This window comes from Pangasianodon hypophthalmus, chromosome 5, assembly GCF_027358585.1.
Source record: "Pangasianodon hypophthalmus isolate fPanHyp1 chromosome 5, fPanHyp1.pri, whole genome shotgun sequence".
Taxonomy (NCBI): domain Eukaryota; kingdom Metazoa; phylum Chordata; class Actinopteri; order Siluriformes; family Pangasiidae; genus Pangasianodon; species Pangasianodon hypophthalmus.
This window is the reverse complement of record NC_069714.1, coordinates 7,399,461-7,423,045: the sequence shown is the minus strand read 5'-3', so window position 1 is coordinate 7,423,045 and position 23,585 is coordinate 7,399,461. Positions and strand designations below refer to the sequence as shown.

The window sequence follows — 23,585 nt, the reverse complement described above, 5'->3', positions numbered from 1 at the left end:
TGTGGTGTTTGAGAAATGTCAGGATTATTCAGGGAATGATTCATGTCCCCTCCAATATTTATTGGATAAACCATTCTGTATAAACAATATGTGATTACTTGCCATTGCCTCACTGTGCCATTGGCATTTTATCAAGTTAATTGATAAAATCCAGGACAGGCTCTGAATCTGCTGCATCCCTGGTCAGGATAAAGTGATTACTGAAGATGAATGAATGAATAAATGATGAATTTTGATCACTTTCTGAGCCACTGACCTTCACCGAAATGCAATGAGACAGGTCTAATGTCCTAAATAAAAAGGCTTATTTCCCAAAAATACCAAATAAGTCATGAATCATTTCTATCCAATGCACAATAGATCAAGAGATAAAGATCGTATTCATATGATGCAAGTTAATTTCAGGTTCAACATGCGAAACAGACAGTGACCTAAGCTCGAGTTACTGTGTGTGGAGCACTTCACCCAGCATGCTTTCATTTCAAACATTTCTCTGAAGGGAATAGATGGAAAACAGCCAGTACTGTTAAAATACATTTTTACTTGGAGAACAAGCTAAATCATACAAAATGACAAAAGGTGCTCTAAGGTTCTTCAGTGTAAATACATGATATACATCAGTACCGTGATCTCTACAGAAGTCAGTAATATATCTACAGCATGAAACTACAGCATGAAACAGTGTGCTCATACAGCATAGAGAGACAGGAGGAATAAATTAAAGCCAGCCTGCTATAGAAACGACCGCAGTTGTGATGATTCATCACACGGATGAGCTGGTGGACATGAAAACAATTAACATTAATGCAAATGATGCAGTCTTAGAGCATTCATGTCAAAAATAATTTCAGTACAACTTTAGCATGTAGTGACATTTCAATTTTTTTTTTTTTCAGCTAGTGTTCTATGTACAGACACAAAGGTGTGCCCGGGTAGCTAGCAGACAACATGAGAATGAGACACTCGGGATGCGACAATAACGAATACAGCATAACAGTTTCTGTTCTTTAGCTATTTCAAACACTAGCCAGCATTCAGCTAGCTGATCCACACTGCAATCTAACCATCAGATATGGGTTCAGCTCTGCTTGAACGCTGTCTCACTGTTCACAGTCCCTATAAACAGTGTCGTGACTAAATGACGATTATCATTACGCACAACTATTACTAAAGATCCAGTGAATTATTGTAGTCAAAAGCGGTTCCATAAAACGACAAAGATTAAAAAAGAAAAATATAGATTTATACTGTAGCAAACTATAAATTTAACACCTGTACCATACACTGTTAAAATAAGGCAGGTCATAATGCAACTACAAAGATAAAAACAGCACTGATAGCGTGGATTAAAAAAAATTATAATAATAAAATTGGGTCAATCACTCAAAGACTGCATGTCGTTCAGTGCTACATAACATTGTCCACTAATAATAATAATCCAGTTTGTAGTACAGTATTTAAAAACTTATACTGAATACTGAACACTAAATGTTTCATATCACAGGAAGCCAAAGATAAAAGGAAAAACGACTATGTCAGTTCTATAAATAAAAGGTTCCAGTGTTGGGGATCCGTAGTGGTCCAGCTGGTTGCTCTTTCACAGTGATGTAACAGGATGATGTGTGAGAACAGCAGAGGGCAGAGCAGCACCACAACTCTGTTCACAAGTCCTCTGAGTCATTCTGATGAGAATAGTGGAAAACTAGCTGTGGCCTCCAAACATCAGCTCCTGCATCCTTCTTTATTATTACATCATAAAATTGAAGTGCAGAACGGACACCACGACTACTCTTCTACGTATGCTCTTTAAAGTCTCTGTGCTGGAATGCCTGCAAGCAGCGTTACGCTGGAATGTGTGTGTGTGGGGGGGGGAAACAGGGTAAAGTTTTCAGGTAGTTGATACTGCTGGACGTGAGTTTCCTAGAGTTCAGTGGTCAGCAGGCCCCTGGGTCTGTGGTTGTTTCTCGGATGGTGAGCCACAATGCTACAATCAACAGAACACACAACGTTACAATACACCCAAGGATGTAGAATTCACTTCACATCATTTAATGATGATGTACAAGATGTATATTCCTTCATTTAAATCAGCTCATTAATGTTGTTAATAGCATCAGCATATCTAAGAACATTATACCACAGCAACATTGGATTCTCAAATCTGATTAGTCAGAAGGTGTTGTTTAATTTTCTATACCAGCGGTTTTGGCAGTAGTGCCAGCTGTAATTGTAATCACAGTTATTGTTTTTTTTTTTTAATATGTTATCGTTTCTATAGTAGGGATTTGAATGACAGACTCTCCATGTAACCTAAACAACTCCTTCATTTGGATACCAGCTGCTGTGATGAGGAACAGGATTAGCATATTGGATTATGCATTTTCTGTTACTACTAGCCAGATAGCTACACTGTAAGCACAGAGATATGGAGGTGAGGTTTACTGCATAAGAAAAGCAGATCAGGATTTAGAAAGTGTCATTTTTCCATATTGTTAACATGCTATTTTTATCATTTTCAGTGGAACTGTGATAAAGGTATTTTATGACAAGGTTACTAATATGGAAAGATTGTCTTAAATGAGTAAATAAAAATATTATGAGCTGAATATTATGAATAATGAATATTATGAGTAAATAAAAAAATGAGTGTCATCACCGCTCCTGCTGCTGTCTGACATCCACATCAAATTAGTCACGCTCCCCAATTTAATTGTACAGGTCAGGAAAACAATCGTGATTTTATTTTGTATCATTTCCTCATTCCTCATTAGTTTTTGGATACACCACTGTCAGCAAAACACATGACGTGCTTCTGAATCATTTTTAGATGCGAGTGTGACTTACATCAAGCGCAGCACACATGCATTGAGTTTAACCCACGTTTCAGACTGCAGTCAAGTCAGCTGCAGTAGAAACCAGAGTGCACGTATACCCTGCTGTTTACGGTAACTGCCCTTCAGATATTATAAAAAACAGAAAAAAGGCTACAACTTGTTGATTTTAGTTAAGCTACATGCAGGCCATTGCACTATTAAAACTACTGAGCCAATTGAAACGAGGCCGCATGCTGGATTTGGCACATGGGTCTTGTTTTTTGACACGTGTTGTAACATGACAAGCAGCGAGGTATTTTAATGTCTTATTAACTTTAAGAGGGAGAAAAATCAAGATACTGGTGAAGGAGTGACTTTTCATAGCTCCTAAATGATAACAGGAACAAATTTTTTTTGGACAACGATAGACCTTCTACTAATGTTCCATGTACAGATACATGTGTCTGAGAAAGAAGGTGACAATAATAAAGAATACAATATGACAGTTTCTTTACATTAGCTATACTTCAAATATAATACAACTATAAATGGATAAATATGCAATATGTCACTCTTTAATAAATAAAATTTAGGTTGTTAAATTTTATTATTGGCAAATTGCTGTGGTATAAGAGGAATAAAACACTTGGGGATATGCGGTTATTGGAAAACACATCACTCCACTACTGATTATTTTCCTATTATAGCACACCCCTTCATGTTTTGCTCCTTACTTAAATCTCACTAGGAAAAACCTGAGTCAGATTTGAACATTACTGTTCCATGGCAATGACACAGGACCAACACAAACCTGGTGGCAATCACATTGTGAGTGTGAGTGTGAGAAAGATGAGGGAGGGAGGCAGGAGCGCCCCCTTCGCTATGCTGTGCTGCCATCTTTGCTTTGTCAAGCTCTAGGAGGCCGTTAGTAAAGGTGCCAGTCTGCTAGAAAAGGGGAAAGAGATGTGGAAGGCGAAGAAGGTCACTACGTTTACTATGTGAGAACTGAAAAGTGAGAGGAGTGCCAGATGACAAAATGGACACTAAAAAATGTACAAATGCTTCCTAAGACATTCTATTATAGGTAACTAATCAGATCAATACGGAAATCTCCTTAAAATAGTTCAGACAATACTCAAAATACTGAAAAATAAAAAAGGAGGGTTCTTCACATTAAATGCCTTTTTGCCAGACATGCCTGTTGTATCATGGAGATACTGTATGCTTTATGTGCCCAGAATGAATAAAGGCAAAATGTTTATTATGCTCATGTGCCCTATTTAAAGGGAAGTGTTACAGTTTTCAGGAGCTAATAGGAGTAATACTTAAAATGTTGCAAAAGGCAAAATAAAGCACATGCTGCATCTCCATATGTTTAAATTAATTCTGTTTCAGAGCTGGGGTAATTAAATGAAAGGAAACATGGGTATGGCATAATGAGCATATGGAGCTTGAGCATGTGCCTTTATTACTGACATGTAAACACACTTGCACTGTAACAGGTTGAACTTACTGGAGCTGCTGGAATGATCCATCGAGGTGTAATGATGGGTTTGGGCGGCTGCACCTGCTCGAGGTATGAGAGAGAAATAATTTCAGTGGGGTTTGTATACTAACCTGACAAAATGCTTCAAATAATAAATGTGTCCTGTGTGCACTCTGTGATCCTGCACTATAGGAAAAGCAGCTGGTAGCAGTGGTGTAACTGGGCTGTTTATGGACTTACTACTGGTGTAGGATCAGTGAAGTCTATCAGGTTATCGATCTGGGGGGCTGTATGTGCCTCCCGCTCCTCTGCTTTGTCCTGCATTAGGAAACGTCATAAACTTAGAGAACTAACCATGTTTTATTTTATCTTTCAGGCACTAGTTTTTAAATCTGCATGTGTCCTAGATGAACAAATGCCAGCTCACTGATCCAGACTATTGCATACATCATGTGATTCATTAATCATGATTATTTGAGCTGATCATAATTATTTGGGTTCACTGCAATCAGAGTTAGGTTCAACAATCATATGCTTTTATTAAAATGCCAAAGAAAGTGCTGGTCCTGCAGGACATCTGCACACATGAGGTTCATTATATGGATGAATTCAGTGACAATCAAATCAAATTTCAACCATTATTCTCATTCAAGGCCTTTGAACTATGAACTACTCAAATGGCTCATTTTATAACATATATTTGAATTATTACTCTACATTCAGTGATTAGAAGAAAAAAATTTAAATGCTAAGTAAGGAATAAAACCTGATGAGGTGTGCTCATCAGTGACAGGAAAATAATCAGTGACAGTGTAGTATGATGTGATGGTAAAATGTTTCATTCCTCTTATACCACAGCAGTCTTCCAAAATTTACAAGTTTATATTTAATAAACAATGACACATCATCCTTTTTATCTGTTTATAGTTACATTATTATAGTGAGACAGCTGGGAAACAAGCAAGTTCATGTTTTCACTTATGTTACAGCAGCTCTAAACAGTCATTCTCTCTCCAGTATCTCTTTTATCTCTTTCTTCAAGTTAATAAGACAAAAAAAAAAAAAAAAAAAAAAGTGTCCTTAAATAAACATCTTCACCATATCAACAATTTTGAACATGTTTTTCTTTGCTAAATAACACATTTTTAATACATTTATTATTAGTTTTGGAAGGTGTGGAGTGTCTCCATGCAAGCTGTTACTACAGAAAGAATAACATTAAAAAAAGGGTATTTTTTTCATGAATAAAGTTTTGATTTGAATTTCTCAGTAACACAAGTTGCATTTTTTGCCTTATTAACTTCAAGAGAGAGAAAAGAGAGGCTGATGAATGAATGATTAGAGCTGTTATAATGCAAGTGAGAACAGGAACTAACTTGTCTCTTGGATGTTCCACAACATTAAATGCAACTATAAACAATTATATGTTTAACTTATCGTTCTTTAATAGATTAAATTATGACAAATTGCTGTGGTATAAGGGAACTAAAACATTTCAGGTTGTGCTGTTATTTAAGAATGATCAACTCTGTCCCATTCAACACCACCTCAGTGTTGATTATGTTCCTATTTATCTCATTTCTTAATCATCAGTTAAAATTCCATAACTGTTATAAACATATGTTGATCATAATTAGACAAATGTGAAACTGATCCTATTAATTGTAAAAATTGTTTGACTTCAATACATAGACCAACAACAGCACAAACATATACATTTTAGAAACACAGAAATGCCAACAGAGACTGCTGAAACACCAACTGCATTTTAACGCTAACTACGGCAAGTTAGTTACGCAAACATCAGCATGCTAACTGGCTGTCACTTTTATCCTTAGCCTAGTTCTTACTATTGGACAAACTATTAATTTACAACTATAAGCTTTTAATAGCCTTTTAACTGAGTGCCTGAGAATGAGTGATAATAGACTCTCATTCCTGAGGCTGGAGCAGCTGGAGTGACTGTGTGCTTGCACACAGACGTCTTTGTTACCTTGGCTGAGGAGGCTTCATTCACTGGTTCAGCTGGCACGCTGGACGAAGAGGAGATGAACTCATCTGCTTTCACTTCAAGGCTGAGGGGAGACAGTCACACAGATGAAGCATGGATCACATTTCCATGAAAGCATTAAGAAACCGAGAAATGTGTATCTCCTCTGCCAGTGAAACTGTACGCTTTAACAAGTTCCAATTCACACAAACTCAGGCCTGGAGTGTTTTTGAGTGATATGAAAAGGTTTTGATTTGACTTCAGGATTTCATGCCTGTTAAGCAGTTAAATGCACAGGGCACACTAAGCAGCCTTCTCAAGATTTTTTGAACATCCTTGCACAGACGTTCTTACAAAACCACATGACGAAAACACATGACAGTTTTGAGACTGTCAGTGATCCCAAATGATAGAGTGTTTTTTTGCTTGTTTTTTGATTTTTTTAAACAGGAATTGTCTGCGTTGAAAGGATTTCCTTTTGGGTACTGAGGTTAGGGTGATGTTAAGGCCTAGCATTAGTGAGCCACAGTAATATGCAAGTCAACTGAAATGACCCAGTACTGCAGCGTGTGTGTGTGTGTGTGTGTGTGTATATAAGAGGCAGAAGGATATATAAGCAGCACTGACTCACTGCTGGGATTATAATGTGGAAATGAGGATTAGAGGACGCCACTACAAAGAGAAGCCATTTCCATGAAAAGCTTAAAAAATGAGACTAGGGGATTTAAGCAAACACAAATATCTCTTAACTGCATATCAGCATGCATTGTGTGTGCACCATTTGATGCTTGACATCCAGGACTTCCTTCTTTTCATTTGGAAATTAGATTATGATCATATTTCAATTCTAATTTTTTTCCACAGATTTTTTTTACCCTTCCTTTTCGTATTTGTAATCATTCCATTCAACATGCTAATCCATCGCAGGAGGATAACAGAAATCCTGTTTAATACATTTAATCGCACGGCACGTAAGCATTATTTGTTGGTCTTGTTCACGTCGGCTCGCCTTCTGCCTTTCTAGAGATAATCAAGTCATTCAGACAGTCATAAAAAATGCAGAACACATTAACATAGACACAATGGACAAATGAGTCCAATCCTGAGGGCTTAGTCAGAACAACAGACGCGCTCTTCTTTCCCCTTTTCTCACCTTTTGTCTTTGTGAATATCAAGTCTCACCAGCTTCTGGACATTTCACTCAGCTAACTGCACATCTATCTGTTGCATATGAATCATGTGGTTAAGTATGGACATGTATCCAGGCAGAACTTGGGTCATGTGACTTGCCAGTGTTCACACAGCCAGGCTTCCTCTAGATGGCAACACAGAGCTGGAAATGTAGCTGCTTTCCAGCTGTTTTCTGTTCTTACCAGCTTAAGGCAAGACACTACAGGTGAAAAGGGTAACAAAAACACACTGCAATCTTTCCCAGTTGATTGCTGATATTCTTATAAATATTTTTTGCATTGGAGCTTCTTCCAAAAAATTACTTTAAATTATATGCAAATGAAGTTTCCTCTAATAAAACACAAATTTACATACTTAATAAAACCAAAAATCTAGTCTTTTGATTTTGTTGGAAGTTAAATGTTCGTTTTGCGGTGTAGACTCTCAAGAGAAAGACTTTTAAAGAAACTCCATCGGAAAATCTTTTTTTTTTTAAAACAAGAAAACACTATGCACTGTTACAAAAAAAATTACAAAAAAAAATTACAAAAAAATATTTTATGCCATTTTTGAGTGTAAGATTAAACGTAAATTTTGGGAAACACCTCTGTAATATTCTGCTAATGGGGGATAGGAATGAATATGTAAAATTTAACAAATGCAGGTCATCTAGTAACTGAGATTTTTTAAATTATGAATATAGAAAAAAATAATTTTGAGAAAAGATCTTTTAAAATGCAATACGGTTCTACTCCAGTTAGTGGAGGAAAACTGACAAATATGTCTTAATGACATACCAGCAAACAAGCTCTCCAGGGATACATGACAAGGGGTGATTGTGCCAAGTGGGCGGAGCTATTATTATTCTTATTGCAGTTTATAAGAAGACATTTCAGATGCAAGCAAAAAAAAAAACAACTATGTGAGAGAAGTAGTAATTTCTACCTGCAGTGTCTTGCCTTAAGTTATATTATTAACTGCACTAGAGATTGTATTTAAACATGAACACACACAAACACACTCTCAGGACATATCATTATAAAATATTTCGAGGATTTAACCATCATTTCTCCACATTAAAATATCCTGTAGTTCCTTTCTGCACAGAAGGATGGCCAGGTGGCTCCTTTTAATCTGAGACTACCCCAGATTCTGTCTGTGGTCAACTGTCTCAGCCAAGGATTACAGAGGCACACACATACACACACCCAGTTAAAAACATTTGAAACTTAAACATTGCCTGCAGTATGTGTGTTGAGACACAGTGTGTGTTGTAGTGCACTGTAGGGACTTGCCTGCTGGAGCATGTCTGCATCAGCGCCTCCCGGCTGCCCATCGTCAGAGAGGAAGTGCTTCCCGTCTGCCCACCTCGACCCTTCAGCCTGTGAGGCAGACACAGAGCGAGAGACAGACAGGTTAATGTCTGATGCTGCCCTTCAAAACTTAGTGCAGAAAATGTCTTTAATGACTCCAGCATGACATTCTGAATCATGAAAATGACTCATTTTTTTTTTTTTTCCCCAAACAATGGCAATCGCAAATACCAATTACAGTAACGTGGGTTTATGAGACTGGTCACACTGATGCTGAATTAAATGACATGATCATGGAGAGGTCATGCATAAATGCTTAATAAACACTCGCATGCATTAATGAGCTTTACAGAGGCAATGAGATTTGAGTCGCATTTAAATATAAATAAATAAATAAATAAATTTCGGCAACACCCCCAACCCCGTCCCCGTCCCCACCCCTGTTGCAGTCTTCCCGGGTCTCACCTGGCTACTGCTTCCTGAAGGTTACAGTTCTTTTCCCCTGTGACTCCAATCTCCTCTCTTGTGCCCTGAGCAAAGACAAACCAAGAATAAAGCAATTTATTAAGCTATTAGTAGAGTGACGCAAAGTTAGGAATGTTGCTGTTTAGAAAGTTAGTACGAGTCCCATTTATTACGCTAGATCATCATGGGGCATGGGACAGTTGTAGACATTTTTGTGAAGGGTGAGATGGAGGAAGATGCTGTCCAAGCTGGAAAGATTTTTAGTTGAATCTAAACATTACAAGATGAAGCTAATCATTTTATTATTCAACACCAGCTACACAGATTGCTACTGAGTGACATGGACAGCTGATATACAGTACATTATGATTACGTAAAACAGACTCAACTACAGTAAGCTTTTATATTTTATATATATTAATATAAAACTAAGAAAGAGCAAGCAGCAAATTTTGTTTTCATGTGCGTCCCCAAAGACAAGTCGATTTCCATATCAATAGCCATATCCAAACCCAAGGACCGTACCGGTGCAAGCAGAGAGACATGTGGCCGTGGCATGTAGCCACAATATTTGCAAGTGGCTCAGTCACGTTAGACTGTGGTTTTGAAAACACTCGCATTCAGAGGTGACATGTACACTATCTAGCTTTTTGAGGTCACCTTAAAGATTGTAGTAGTTAAAACGTTTATGCTTCTGTATAAATGTTTTAACTATGATACGTAATGAAACGTTTAGTACGTTTAGCATGTTACTCTAGTCACTCGAATATACAGAACATTTTAATACTGGACCTCATTTACCAAGCTGGATATGAAGGAAAGTATTAGCAAATCACTCACAGGAGAATTTACACAAGAAATGTTTAGAAAATGTATCCTACGAAACAAATGTGACCCTCGATTACTTCAAATTGTACGAAATTGTGACGTAAGTTGCTGCGAATTTATATATGGATTATATATGGATTACGCTGACAAGTTTAAACCTCTGTGGGTGTCAGTAAATGGAAATCAGCTGTCCTGTGAATGTGCTTGGTAGTTTGTGTGTGATTGTGTGTGTGGTTATTTATCAACATAGGAATTTGAGTATGAAGAAAATATGCATTACTGAAATTTTTTTTTAAAAGTTAGCTGGAATTTTTAGTTTGGTTTGGCCTGTGACAATATTTACACACAACGTTACTAAGAGTTTGAGAAAGGAGGACCCATGTTTCTACGTCTGCTACTTTAAAGAAATCTTCTTTAGATTCTTCTTCATATTTTAACCTCTAATAACAATGAAGCTCAATAGACTCTTTGCTACTCTTAGGCCTCATCAGTGCTGGAAATGAGGCACTCAGAAGCCTATTGAAAGCAATGTCCATAATGTGCAGAATGAGCCAGACCACATGATGGGTCTGAGGAATTAATTTAAATAATTCCTTGTGGTTGCTGTGATTTGGGGTCATTCATTTCCATGGAAAATAAAGAGGTTGTCTGTTGCTTGCTAATGTGATCAAAGGGTGTGTGTGTGTGCATGTTTGTGTGTGTGTGTGTGTGTGTGTGTGTGAGAGAGATGTTGGAGGCACCCTGAGCACTGCCTCTGCCTGGGCTTTGAGGATGTTGCTCTTGAGCTCATCTGGTGCCTTTAGCTGGCTCAGGACAGGACTGCTGCTCACACTGCTCAGACTCTTCTCTGTCAGCTTCAGCACGTCCTCCTGAACACATACACAGCCCCGGTCAGCGTTAATGGTCTAGGAGTAAACACTGTGGCTGATTCAGCAGTATATTAATTAAAATGGACTTAACTGGGATTTTTACTATATGATTTACACAATATGTCTAACAACTGAAGGTGTAAATACTGACTCAAAGGTTAATTAGACAAAAAAGCAGACTTAGATGCATAATTATTCAACCCCCTCGGTCAATACTGTAAATAATTATTCTGGGATACGTCTATTTCAGCTTTGCACATCTGGATCCTGAAACGTTTGTGCATTTTGTGACATAAAATCCCAGTTAAAACCTGGAAAAAACCACTACAGAATATTCCTATGTATTGGTTCCCACAGCACTATTTCTCAAGGTCACTATAAATGCTTATTCTACACATCATCTATATTTGCAGTAAGTCATCAGTTTGACACACATAATATAAAACAGACCACCAACCTAAATCACCCCGACTGTAGGGTGAACGAGCTCTACATGATCTATAGCTCACTGGAAGTGCTGAGCAGAGTATAGTTTTAGCATCGGGGCCTATTAAAGACGAACTCTGGCACGTCTCCAGTGCTCCACAGAATGATGTGCTCCTGCTCTCCTACTGCTTCCATACACTCACCTGCAGTGTTAAGATTAATCCTGCCAGAGTGCAGGAGCAATGAGAAGAAACATCAGTGAACACAGTGTATTCACTCGCACATCCTCATTTAACGTAATGTGTCAGTGTCATGGAAGACTGAAACGGGGACACGGTACATTAACCAGCCTGAATGCTATCAGTCACAGCGTTTGAAAGAAGCTGGTATATTGATGACCATTGTGTTTACTCAAACACAGTCACAGGTTGGTGATGGAGGGCACAGAACAGCAAATTCTGTCACACGAGTGATATTTTGTGTGTGTGTGTGTGTGTGTGTTGAGGACCCCCTTGTGCACTTCTGGGTGGTTGAACTGACCTGGTTGTTCATGTTGACATTGACGTTAGAGCGAGCAGGAGCAGAGGTCGGTGTGCTCTCGATCTCCAGCTGCTTCAGTCGAGCTGCAACGTCTGAGAGAAGAGGACATTCAATACTCTACCTCAACCATTAACCAATATAGGTGCACACACTTCAACCTAACATACGGCACATTCAAATATTTAAATATCTATTCTTGAAAATAAAGTTACAGTAATACCAGTATAATAAAGTTAATATCTAATAATATGCATGTATACACACAATATACAGTATAATAGCATATATTATAAATATGCTAACAGATTATTACATATTATACCACAGAGCTGTAGAATTCTCAAATCTTAATATTAATGAGCGCGTTCTGATGCAGGATCATTCAGTAGGAGCAGGTCATTCACAGGGTGTGTAATACAGGGTGTGTAACATGCTGTTATTACACACACACACATTTTATATATATACATATACATATATACATATACAGTGGGGTCCAAATGTCTGAGAGCTTCTAATTTGCATTCTTTTCTAATTTAATACAATAATTTCATTACAAAATTTATTATGTACAACAACTTGAGTGAAAAGTTGAATCTTTATAATATTTACATGAATTTCAGAGTGTCTGTAGTATTTGGTATGTCCCCTTTTTGCTTTAATGACAGTGTGCGCCCGAGCTGGCATGGACTCCACCAGTTTGTGAAAAACCTTATGATCCATTTGGAGTGTCGTATGAACACATGCTTCAGTACAAGAGATTAGGCATGAGGAAAATCTGACCTTTTGTACAAAACAGTGACCTAGAAATAGTGCTGAATCTTGAATATTAAATATTCAAGGTATTGAACATTTACTCTCTTTGTTTTAAATATTTCAAAATTTTAAACACTTCTGTTTATTTCCAATTTTAAATAATAATAAAATCCCAGATGTTCAGTGTGGTCTCAGACTTTTGGACCCCACTGTACGTTCACTATTCATGGAAGGAGTCTCCAGTGTCAGTGCTTTGTCACAGTCAATATGCTTTCTGTCATGGCAGAGGAGTTTGTGGTTTCTCAGTAACATGTCTTATTAACTTCAAGAGAGGAAAAAAAGAGGCTGATGAGGGAAGTGAGCTGCTATAAAACAGGTGATAACAGGAACTAACAGGAACTATCTTGTCCTGTGGACATTCCACAATATTAAATGCAATGATAAACAGTTAAACAGCATGACATGCTGTTCATTAATAAAATTAAAACCAATAATTGTAGGCAAAATGCTGTGGAATTTTGCTGTGCTGTTATTGGAAAATAATCAATGTTGGGGTTACATTAACTTTGCTCTTTGTCAGGTTGCATCACACCACCTCATTGTATGATTATTTTCCTATAATAGCACACCTCGTTGTGTTTAATTCCTTATGTACATTATATAATTTATACAGCAAATCTGTTCTATGTGAAGTGAAATGTTTTCCTGAATTCTTTATGTTGAATGTGAATTTCAACCTTCAAGCTTGAAATGTCTGCATTATAATGCCTGTGTTTTATATGCTATCTCCTGTGTTATGTAAAAAAACGTACTACGCTGTAGAGCACGCTGCATATTCTCTATGTTACGCAAGTCGAGTAGTCGGAGCTTCAGTGTTTTCACTCACGTGCAGCATTCATATGTGCAGGATAAAGTTAGCGACAAAGTAAGTTTGAATCATGACTTTATGTTGTTAATAATACACATTGCTCCAATATATCACTACACTACCTCGGACACATATTTGTTATGTGTATATGGTTGATCCCTGCACAACTAAAAGGCCAAGACCTATCCGATGACTCCAACTCCCTTATCAGAGTTCTGTAGCGGTCAGTATCATAAATCACCAGCTTTCAGTGGGGCAATCCCCTTTTTTTTCCCCCCATATTCCATTATAAAATGTATAAAGCAATTTCTAAGAAACTACAAAGTGAATTTATTAAACTTCATCCAACCAGTGGACAGGAAGAAACTGCCAAATATACTATTGCTGTACTGTAAAATCGCTTTACCATGAATATCCCCCAAACCAATTTTTAAAAAAATGCAACAAAGTGACCCCTAAAACACTAACATGATGGAAATCTATCATGACAAAGCTGTACCTTCTGTGTATACGTGCCGTTGTTATATCCTCTGTGTGTGTGTGTGTGTGTGTGTGTGTATATGTGTGTGTCTCACCAGTGAGAGACAGGTTCTCAGTGACTGTGCTGGGGGTGGAGAGAGCCGCACTAGGCCCCGCCTCTTCAGACGAGCCTGCCGTCGCCATGGGAACAGGTGTCCGGATGAGGTCGTCCACGCAGGTCTCCAGCAGGTCTCCCACGTCAGGCATGCTGGGTAGGAGAGTGAGTAAGGCATATGAGAACCAGCCTACTGTTGACGTAGCTCAGGGTTCACTGTGACACATGCAACAGATCCAGCTTACCTGTTTAAAAAGCAATGATCCGTCATACTGAGCTCAGCCTGCTTTCAAACAGCTAAGAGAGTACAGCAACCGCTGCTTGGCAAGGACCCAAGAACATAAATAAATATATAATTTCTATACATTTCAGTTCATATTTAGCCTTAGACATATTGGCTTTGGAAAGGAACAGCATGTAAGATTTTGTTCAGGGTTGAAGCATTTAAGTGTTCAGTTCACTGATGGAAAGGGATCACCATCACACCTTCCCAAAACTAGCTGAGTACAGCAAACATTTCACCTCTTTTAGACACAGCCTTGCCATACTGAGCATGTATGTTGCAGCAAATTGTGATAAAGCCATAAAAATAAATGTATTATATAAATATTTACTGTATACAGTATGTAATGTTTATGTAATAGGGCTCTGAGGTATACAAGTATCAGAGCCTATGATGTAGATTTTAGAATATTGCTGATACTGTGGTGAGCACAAACATGGTAAAGAACAAAGAGCTCTGCCCACAAGACAAATTAAACAGCTTATAATAATTCTAAACACTAAAACAGCTGTAATATACTGTATATTTACACAACTATTTACATAGGTATTATCTGATTTGTTTAAAAATATAGCTGGAGTAAGTGGAGTATTGCTGAAAACAACTGATGCTAAAATGTATTTCTTTCTTTAAAATGCTGTAAAGTGCTGTAAGGTGAGCTCATTGAACACTTCTTTGCAACTTGAAAGAAAACAGAAGACATCTTTGGAAGCTGCAAGCTGTCTACTTATTCCATTTTCATTTACTTTTTCGTAAAATCGGTTTTATTTTCTTTATGCTGATTCTTAGTATTTGTGAGTGTATTCTGTACCAGGGTGTTCTGACCTGATCTGTCTCGCCATAAGATAAGTGGATGGACTGTACGTAAGGAGATAGGTAAGTGTTACATGTTGTCATGGGATCATAGAATGAGCTAAGCCAAACTGAACATGTTACTGCATAAACTGACCTGAAGACTTATTCTGCATTAGGTAGGCTTTCACACATGTACTTAGACAGGAAGGGAGTTGTGTGACAAGGCTGAAACAGAACTCTGAATACCCTCCTGTATTTCAGCACCTGAAGAACTTTCTGCAAATAAAATTCCTGTCTTGTGCTCATTTCATTTCAGTTACATGATCTATATCAATCGTATATCAGGCAAAATGATTTTTCTTTCGCAGCATTGCAGTTCTCCCCAGCATAAAACCAACTTATAAGCTTCAAACAATTTCCCGTGTGTAATGAATTTGGGTGTCAATCAGCTATGTGTGCATGGCCGGCTTTGTCACTGCACAGGATCAGTTTCATTCACTGACAGCGAGTTAATTATACAGAATGAAATCTTTTACAGAAAACTCAGTGAAGTAAGAAGAAAACTGCAGTGCCCTCTGGACATCATAAAATGCTCACGTTTAGCCACTTTCTTTTGTAAATTAATAAGACTATGTCAAATTATTACATGAAAATAGATACCTTCTATCATTTCTTCAGTAGTATTATTCAGTAAATACTACAAACATCTCCTTAAAACAAGATTACGTAAAATTGAGGGAATTACGAAATTCTATTACATAAGGCTGTGAAAGAACAAATCTGATGAAGACTGGCTCTCGATAAGAGAAATATTACATAGCACTACACTCACTCAATAAAAGCCATAACATTGTTCACTTCTCTGACACAAAAATCCAAAACACCAGGGTTATCTAATGGAAGTGCATGCCTGACCGACCACACACACGCCTTGGTGCAATTAAAATCAAAGACCGTACACACAAACACAGTGGTCACGGAATTACAGAAGCCTCCTCTTCACCCTGATACAACAGAAAGCATTCCTGTTCAGTTCCTACCTGCAGTGCTGTGCTTGGAGTAAAGCAAAGGGAAAAATGCCAGTCAGATTCCAAATATTTCTGCTGTTTCCCCTCATTTTCTCCCTAATTTGGTCAATTACATATTTTCAAACTGCTGCTCATGCTGCATCACAGGGCAGTGTAACAGCACTTTGCTCTTTATCTGTGTATCTGCCCTCTTCCTCATACGCAAGCTCATAGATGCACATGATTCACCATTGTTGCTGTGATTGACAAGGGAGAGAGAGTATGCAATCCCTCCTACCCAGACAGCATGGCCATTTTTGCTTGTAGACTCCCAACCATGCCTGGCTGTAGCATTGTCTGGATTCGAACTCACTTGCTCACATTTAGGTTTACTTGGATTAAGAACTATACAGAGTTGTCAGAGAGTACTGTCTTTTTTCTTACACTCACTTAACCCAAGGTTCAGTTAAGGTGATTATGTAAATGTTTTTTCCCCCAAGGAAACAAAATGTGTACCCAAAACCTGAAGGAACAGCTTTTATTGCTAGTTACTAAAAATGTTTTCAAGACAAGTGGAAGAGCAAGATCCTTTGGTCAGTTTTAAAATAAAATAGTGCTATTTAGTAGAGCTGTATAGTCTTACAAAAGCATACAGGACAAAAATGAAATCATATCACTCAATATATTTATGCTACTCCAATTCTACAGAGACAGACAAATCAAAATTATATATATATATATATATATATATATATATATATATATATATATATATATATATATATGAGCTAAAAGCTTTGTCTTCTACTTCAACAATTAAGGCAAGATAAGATGCTCCCTAATCATACTAAAATATTAATTTTCAGGTAAAGAAACCAGTTGTCTACTGGCCCAGGTGTCTTGTAACAGTGCGGTGTCGATGAGAACAAGCAGGACTCTCTGAAGCTGGCTCCTGGAAATCAGCTGCTCATTATCAGCCGCTCTGGTTAGTCTCAGTCTGAGGCTGAAGAGAGGGTGGACACCAGGTTTCTGTGTTTGGATCCGGATGTACAATCAGGAAATACTCAAGCTCAAGTAGGTTCTTTCAAACAGCAGATGCTTCATCCGAACGCACACACTGGGTTTCAGAGTGATGCAGGGATGGGCGGAGAAGAGGCAGGTTCCTGGGCAGATGGGTCAGGGCCAAGCCGTCATGCTGGTGGCCTGAGTGGGAGGGATTTTAGAGGAGGTAAAGGGAGAAGATTGGAATGTTGAAGAGTCGGGGGAGTGTTTGCAGAAAACAGGAGTAAGGACAGATAACACAGGAACACAGGAGGAGGAATCTGGACAGACTTTGAGCAAGGGCACTTCAAAATAAATGTTGACTGGAGTTGGTAAGGAGCTGGGAGTTAGCTATGCCTTTTTTAACTTTTACCAGCTTATCTGTGGAGAATGCTTTTGCTTTGAGAAGCCTGTTAGCAGTCTACAGAGCTCCTGCTGCATTACCTCTATAAACAGAGGCCCATTATGTCCTGCGGCATATAAAACTAATGTTCTGAATAAGACATAGCTGAATGATCTAATGAAATGAACAACCTCTGTGTTGCTGGAATAGGCAGCATCAAAGCTGTGACACTGAGGGGATTGTTTTCCTCATCCTGACACTGATCAGGGAAATGAGTTAATCCATCTCGGCACAAATACTACATATTTAATACATACTCGGTTTCAGTTAAGTGATGCCTTGCTGAACATGATTTCAGTGCCAATAACGTGCCCACAGCTAAAGCCTTAATTCATAAACAGAAAGTGAAAGATGAGAAAGCTATAAAAAAGTTTACTTTACAAAAAGGAGAGTGGAGATATAAATACAAAATGACCAAAATTACGCACTTTAGAGCAAAAGAAAATGTAAAAATCTGAACGGCATTTTCTTACAGGATTTATAAGGTTAGTTTAGCATGCATGATTGATTAATATTAACAGTGCATGCATGTTACATAAAGAGATGCTCATACACCAAGATCAGAAGAGGAAAATCAGCAAAGACAAGGAATACCTCAACACTTAACTGTCCTTTACTGCAAATTTTCAGCAAAAGTCTCTTCACTGACCCAGCCAGGTCTACAAACTGCTGGCCACAAACCAAGAGATTACCTTCACTACCTCACATAGAGGAGTAAATAAGTTAGATAAGAGAGCTGAATGAATTGCGGAGTGAACAAAAGGACACAAGACATAATAGCAGTGTTTTCTGTCATTACAAAACTGTCACGTGTGATACTGTATACAAAATGTCTATTAAATGACACTACATAGTGCTGAGCTTTAGTGCTTAATGTGTTGGAATGTACTGAATATTGCATTACAGGATAAATAATCACTATATCAACCGAAATCCACATAACGCAGCACTAATGAAAGGTAAAAGATATCAAATATACAGTGTATAGCTAAAAGTACTGTATGTGAACACCTGACCATCACGTCCATATATGGTTCTTTCCCAAACTGTTGCCACAAAGTTGGAAGCACAAAACTTGTCTAGGATGTCTTAGTTCCCTTCACTGGAACTAAGAGGCCCAAACCTGTTCCAGCATGACAATGCCCCCGTGCACAAAGCAAGCTCCATAAAGACATGGTTCGCCAAGGAGTGGTGGAAATCGAGTGGCCTGCACAGAGCCCTGACCTCAACCCCACTGAACACCTTTGGGATGAAATGGAATGCGGACTCCTAGACCTCCTCACATTATTTCAGTTCCCAACCTCCCTAATGCTTTTGTGGCTTAGTGGACACATATGCCCACGGCCACACTCCACAATATATTGGAAAGTCTTCCCAGGAGAGAAGAGGTTATTATAACAGCAAAGGGGGAATAAATCTGGAACAAGATGTTCAAAAAGCACATGGTCACATGATCACATGATCACATGATCAGTGATGGCCAGATGTCCATAGACTTTTGGCCATATATTTACTAAAGATTTGCATGTGTGTCTGCATGTGGTTCAGTCTTAAAGCTGCTGGAACTGTGCCTTGTTTAGTAGAAAACTGCTACTGCAACTTATTTGTGGAAGAATATCTTGTAATCAGTTCCCCACTGCGTACCTATTCTCACGCCTACAACTACACATTCAGATAGAATTCCTGGCTGTATCCCAAACTGCTTAATGTGCAAGAAGAGGTATGCTTTAATAGTAATGATACCAATGGTGTGTAGTGTGGGACTAAGGATGTCCACAGGTATTCGAATACTGAAATAGGTATTCGAGTCTGTCATGACGTGTGCAAATTAGAGGTGCGCACTGAGATATTTAAAAAATAAAAATAAATAAATAAATAATAATCAAATTCCTGGGAGCGGGTGGTGTTTGCTCCCATGCAGGTGGGAGCAGACAGTCAGATATGAAGTTCAAGGGAGAGACTAGAGATAATGCATTTCCAAAAACATTACGTACTACTCCATTAAATATCTTAAACATCAAGCTAAACATAAGGTTTTGCTATTCATATAATATTTCTGTCTGTTATTTCAGGAGGAATGTTTACGTGCAGGGGAAAATGATACTCAAGTACACCACATTAAATAAAAGCAATTTTCTACACTGTAAAACCAGGCAGAAGACACATCACAATTTGGGACGCAGACCAAGTGCTCATGACTCAGTCCTCAGGATCAGTGTGACAGTCCCAGTTACTGAGTCCCAAATAAAATACCAAATCTCTCATTGGCTCTGCTTCAGAGACAGTTTTATGCATCTCAGACACTTCTAGACACAAATTAATCCACTATCTCTAGCTAGCTATCTAAAATACAACATAGAGAACAAAACCATCACCTCTGGTCACTTGTGATGTGTGTATTTTTATGTGTTCTTTGTTTATTTTATTATCTAGTTGTTTAATTTGTTCTCCAGGCCAGCAAACATGTTAGGCACAAGATGGATTGTGTCAGAATGTTAGCCAAACCACAGAGCAATAAATACAAAGTTACACACTAAGGGCAAGCAGACTCATTGGATGATTCACTCTTGCCAAATATAACTGAGTTTGACAAAAAGACAAAAATACAGATAAACATTCAAACACCTCCTGTTAGTCACTAGGTGCCTGCTGTCTAAAAAGCAAAAACTTCATCAGTCCTGGATCCTTTTTCCTTCAAATTTTGTTCTCTTTCACTCCTGTTTGATTTGTTTACACTCTGGCTCTTTCTCTCCCCTGATTGGCTGATGCTGCCATCAGTCACTTTGTAGTCAGATTTCCGTCATACCTGAAGTGATTATGTGACATCTGAGGATTGCGTACAGATTTCCCACCAATTTTGACCCGATACTTCTGATACACTGCTGAATGTTAATTACTTACATGACTGTCGGGGCAAGTCATGGCAGCTCAGGAGTAATATTACAGTGTTCGTTGTCCCCGCACTCAATAATCATATATATATATATTTTTTTTATTAAAAACAACCCCAAAAAATTCCAGTGACACTGACTGTGGCATGGTTGTTGGTGGCAGTGGGGCTGGATTGAGTATTTCAGAAACTGGGATTTTCCGGGGATTTTCATGCACAACTTGCTTGCACAGAATGGTGCAAAAAACAAAAATAAAATGTGGCAGTCCTTTATGGCTACAATATAATATGTCTACTTCTAGCATGACAATGCACCATGTCAGAAAGCACAAGTCATCTCAAACTGGGTCCAGCACAAGGACTTCAGTCCGGTAACCAGATCTGAATCCAATAGAGCACCTCTAGGATGTGGTGGAACAGCAGATTCGCAGCATGAACGTGTAGCTGACAAATCTTGACAAGTCTTGAAATTCATGGCACATCATGGTGGTGGCTTGCTTCTTCTCTGGATGGAAAGTCATATCAAGTGACATGAGGGAATCCATATCGGCTCCACATAGGAAGGCTCGGTGCTGGGTCCTCTTCCGTTCTCCCTCTATACCTGCGCTCTCAGTGTGGTCATATCGTCACATGGGTATTTATACCACCGCTATGCTGATAACATTCAACTCATCCTCTCCTTTCTTCCCTCAGACACTCACAGCATGTCTGGAGGACATCTAGTCATGGATGGTAGCTCACCAGCTATAACTAAATCCCAGGAAGACCAAGTTGCTGTACATCCCAGGAGATGCATCCCCATGTCAAGACCTTGTGATCTCCCTGGACAACATTCAGATCGAACCATCTGACAGTGCACGCAGCCTTGGGGCAATTCTGGACATCATCCCTGCCTCACATTTCTAAACTGCCTCGGTTGTGCAGGTTTATCTTTTACAACATCAGGAGGATCTGACCGTTCCTGTCCACAAAGGCCACTCTGCTGCTTGTTCAGTTCCTTGTCATCTCAACACTGGACAGCTGCACCTTGCGCCTGGCAGGTCAGCCTCTGTACACCATCCAACCCTTGCAGCTGATCCAGGATGCAGCTGCATGACTTGTTCCCCCACTGTTTTCTCCCACACCACCCCATTGCTACGCTCCCTTCACTGGCTTCCTATAGCTCCCTGCATCAGGTTTAAAACACTGACGCTTGCCTACACAGCCAAAAACTGACCACCACTAACCTTAAAACACTCATCACGCCCAGCTCTACACCACGCTCTCCAAGCCTCTAGCATGGCTCAGGTCTCAAGATACAAATCAAGACTTTTTGGTCCTGGGACCTGGGTGGTGGAATGAACTTCCCTGGCTGTCCGAACAGCTGAGTCACTGGTGATCTTCAAACGAAGACTTAAAGACCTACCTCTTGTCCACTCACTTGAATTAACACTTCTATTTAAAAAAAATTGACAGTCTTATGTGTTATCTTTCATGGTGTACTAACTTTGTCCAAAAGCATTTTAACTTAATGGTGTTCTTAGTCCCTGACTTTTCGAACTTGTATAAGGACGTGTTTTAGATAGGGACTACAAAGCACTTCTTTAAGTCAGTTTGGATAAGGGCATCTGCTAAACACTGTAAATGTAAATCTCCTTCCTAGTATTAGTATGGTGCTCTTAATAAAGTGAATGGTGTGTGATATGTTTAACACTAACATTAAGGTATTCAAGTTTTTTCATTCTACTTATATATACATATTCTCTTCATATACTCAATATACTTTTATCTTTTTTGAACTAACTCACTATTATCTTCTTTGAAATGAAGAAAATTCAAGCCGGGATTTTTTAGATCTACAATCCTGGCCCATCATTTTTGAATAGGTTTTGGTTAATAGCAGCTTCACATTAATCAAACCTCAAGCTGGAATGATACTGATCTTTTAACACAATGTGGTGTTTTTAGACTTACTGCGCAACTCCCCTATGCCTATTTGTCAAGCACCCTATTTGTTTAAGTAGGTTAATAAGAGTCCTGAAACCAGGGTAAAGAAGAATTTTGATTTGATCAGAAAGAACCCAAGGCTTGAGAGAGACAGGAAGAAGAAGAGCGGATCAAATCAGAGTCATATTATCCTTTACAATTCTGCACATCAAACAAATTTACCATGTTCACTGATTGGACTGATTGTCAAAGCGTAATAGGAGAGTGCCGTGCTGAACCCAAGCTGATCAGGAAAGCCCGTCCAACATAAATAAATAAATAAGTAAATAATCAACTGATCTACACACCCAGAACTTTAGAACTAAAGAGTACATACCTCACCTCATGAAAAGGCCATTTCAGAACATCAGACTAGAACAATACAAGTTTAAAAAAAAAAAAAAAAAAACAGGATATTTAAAAAGGAGTCAAGAGGATCAAACTTTCATAACAGAGAAAAACATAACCACACTTCTTTCAGTTACTCACACACACACACACACACACACACAAACACACACTCACACCCCTTTATGCAACAGTATAACCTCATATATTTTTAATATTCCAGGACATTTAAAGCAAAGCTCCTCATAGCAGAGAGATCCTTCAAACAGCCTTAGGAGACACAAAACCAAACGAAGGAAAAAAAAAGAGGAAAATGAGAGCAAGCAGGGAGAAGTGAGGTCTCTCAGCACAGCAATGGCCCACTCCAAAGCAGTAGCAGCTGTCGTCCCCATGTCAAAGCAAAGTCAAGCACACTTACAATCAGTCCCAAGCCACCCACTAATACAGCACCATCACCACCATCAAACTCTAGCTTCTCACACGCACGCACGCACGCACACACACACACACACACGCGCGCGCGCGCACACACGCACGCACGCACGCACGCACGCACGCACGCACACACACACGCACTCACACGCACGCACACACACGCACGCACGCGCACACGCGCACACACGCACACACTCACACACTCACACACTCACACGCACGCACACGCACGCACACACACTGCTGCACCAGCAGAATGCTGGTAACTCTGACAGCACGGTTAGAGATTAGCTGGCATCATTCCATTACAACTGCGAGCA

The 23,585-nt window shown here is 38.9% G+C and overlaps 1 protein-coding gene and 1 long non-coding RNA gene across 9 annotated transcripts in view; both read right to left on the bottom strand.

Annotated features, from left to right (window-relative positions):
* Window positions 1–521: 521 nt before the first annotated feature.
* The window catches only part of epb41l5 (erythrocyte membrane protein band 4.1 like 5), a 49,534-nt gene continuing 26,470 nt past the window's right edge, over window positions 522–23,585 (bottom strand). The window contains exons 17-26 of one of the 8 annotated variants that reach the window (XM_053234025.1): window positions 14,100–14,251; window positions 11,901–11,992; window positions 10,806–10,934; window positions 9,238–9,302; window positions 8,755–8,841; window positions 6,293–6,374; window positions 4,540–4,617; window positions 4,327–4,383; window positions 3,625–3,758; window positions 522–1,984 (exon numbers count right to left, since the gene is read on the bottom strand). In XM_053234025.1, the coding sequence (XP_053090000.1) occupies window positions 1,921–1,984; window positions 3,625–3,758; window positions 4,327–4,383; window positions 4,540–4,617; window positions 6,293–6,374; window positions 8,755–8,841; window positions 9,238–9,302; window positions 10,806–10,934; window positions 11,901–11,992; window positions 14,100–14,251 (940 nt within the window). In that variant the 3' untranslated portion in view covers window positions 522–1,920. The remainder of the gene's footprint in view (window positions 1,985–3,624; window positions 3,759–4,326; window positions 4,384–4,539; window positions 4,618–6,292; window positions 6,375–8,754; window positions 8,842–9,237; window positions 9,303–10,805; window positions 10,935–11,900; window positions 11,993–14,099; window positions 14,252–23,585) is intronic. The other 7 variants (XM_053234027.1, XM_053234026.1, XM_053234028.1 and 4 more) reach the window with 7 other exon arrangements.
* LOC128318319 (uncharacterized) lies at window positions 16,708–23,585 on the bottom strand. The gene is made up of 3 exons (XR_008301783.1): window positions 23,249–23,585; window positions 22,820–22,854; window positions 16,708–17,386 (listed from the first exon to the last, which is right to left on the bottom strand). It is a non-coding gene; the product is annotated as an uncharacterized LOC128318319 (long non-coding RNA).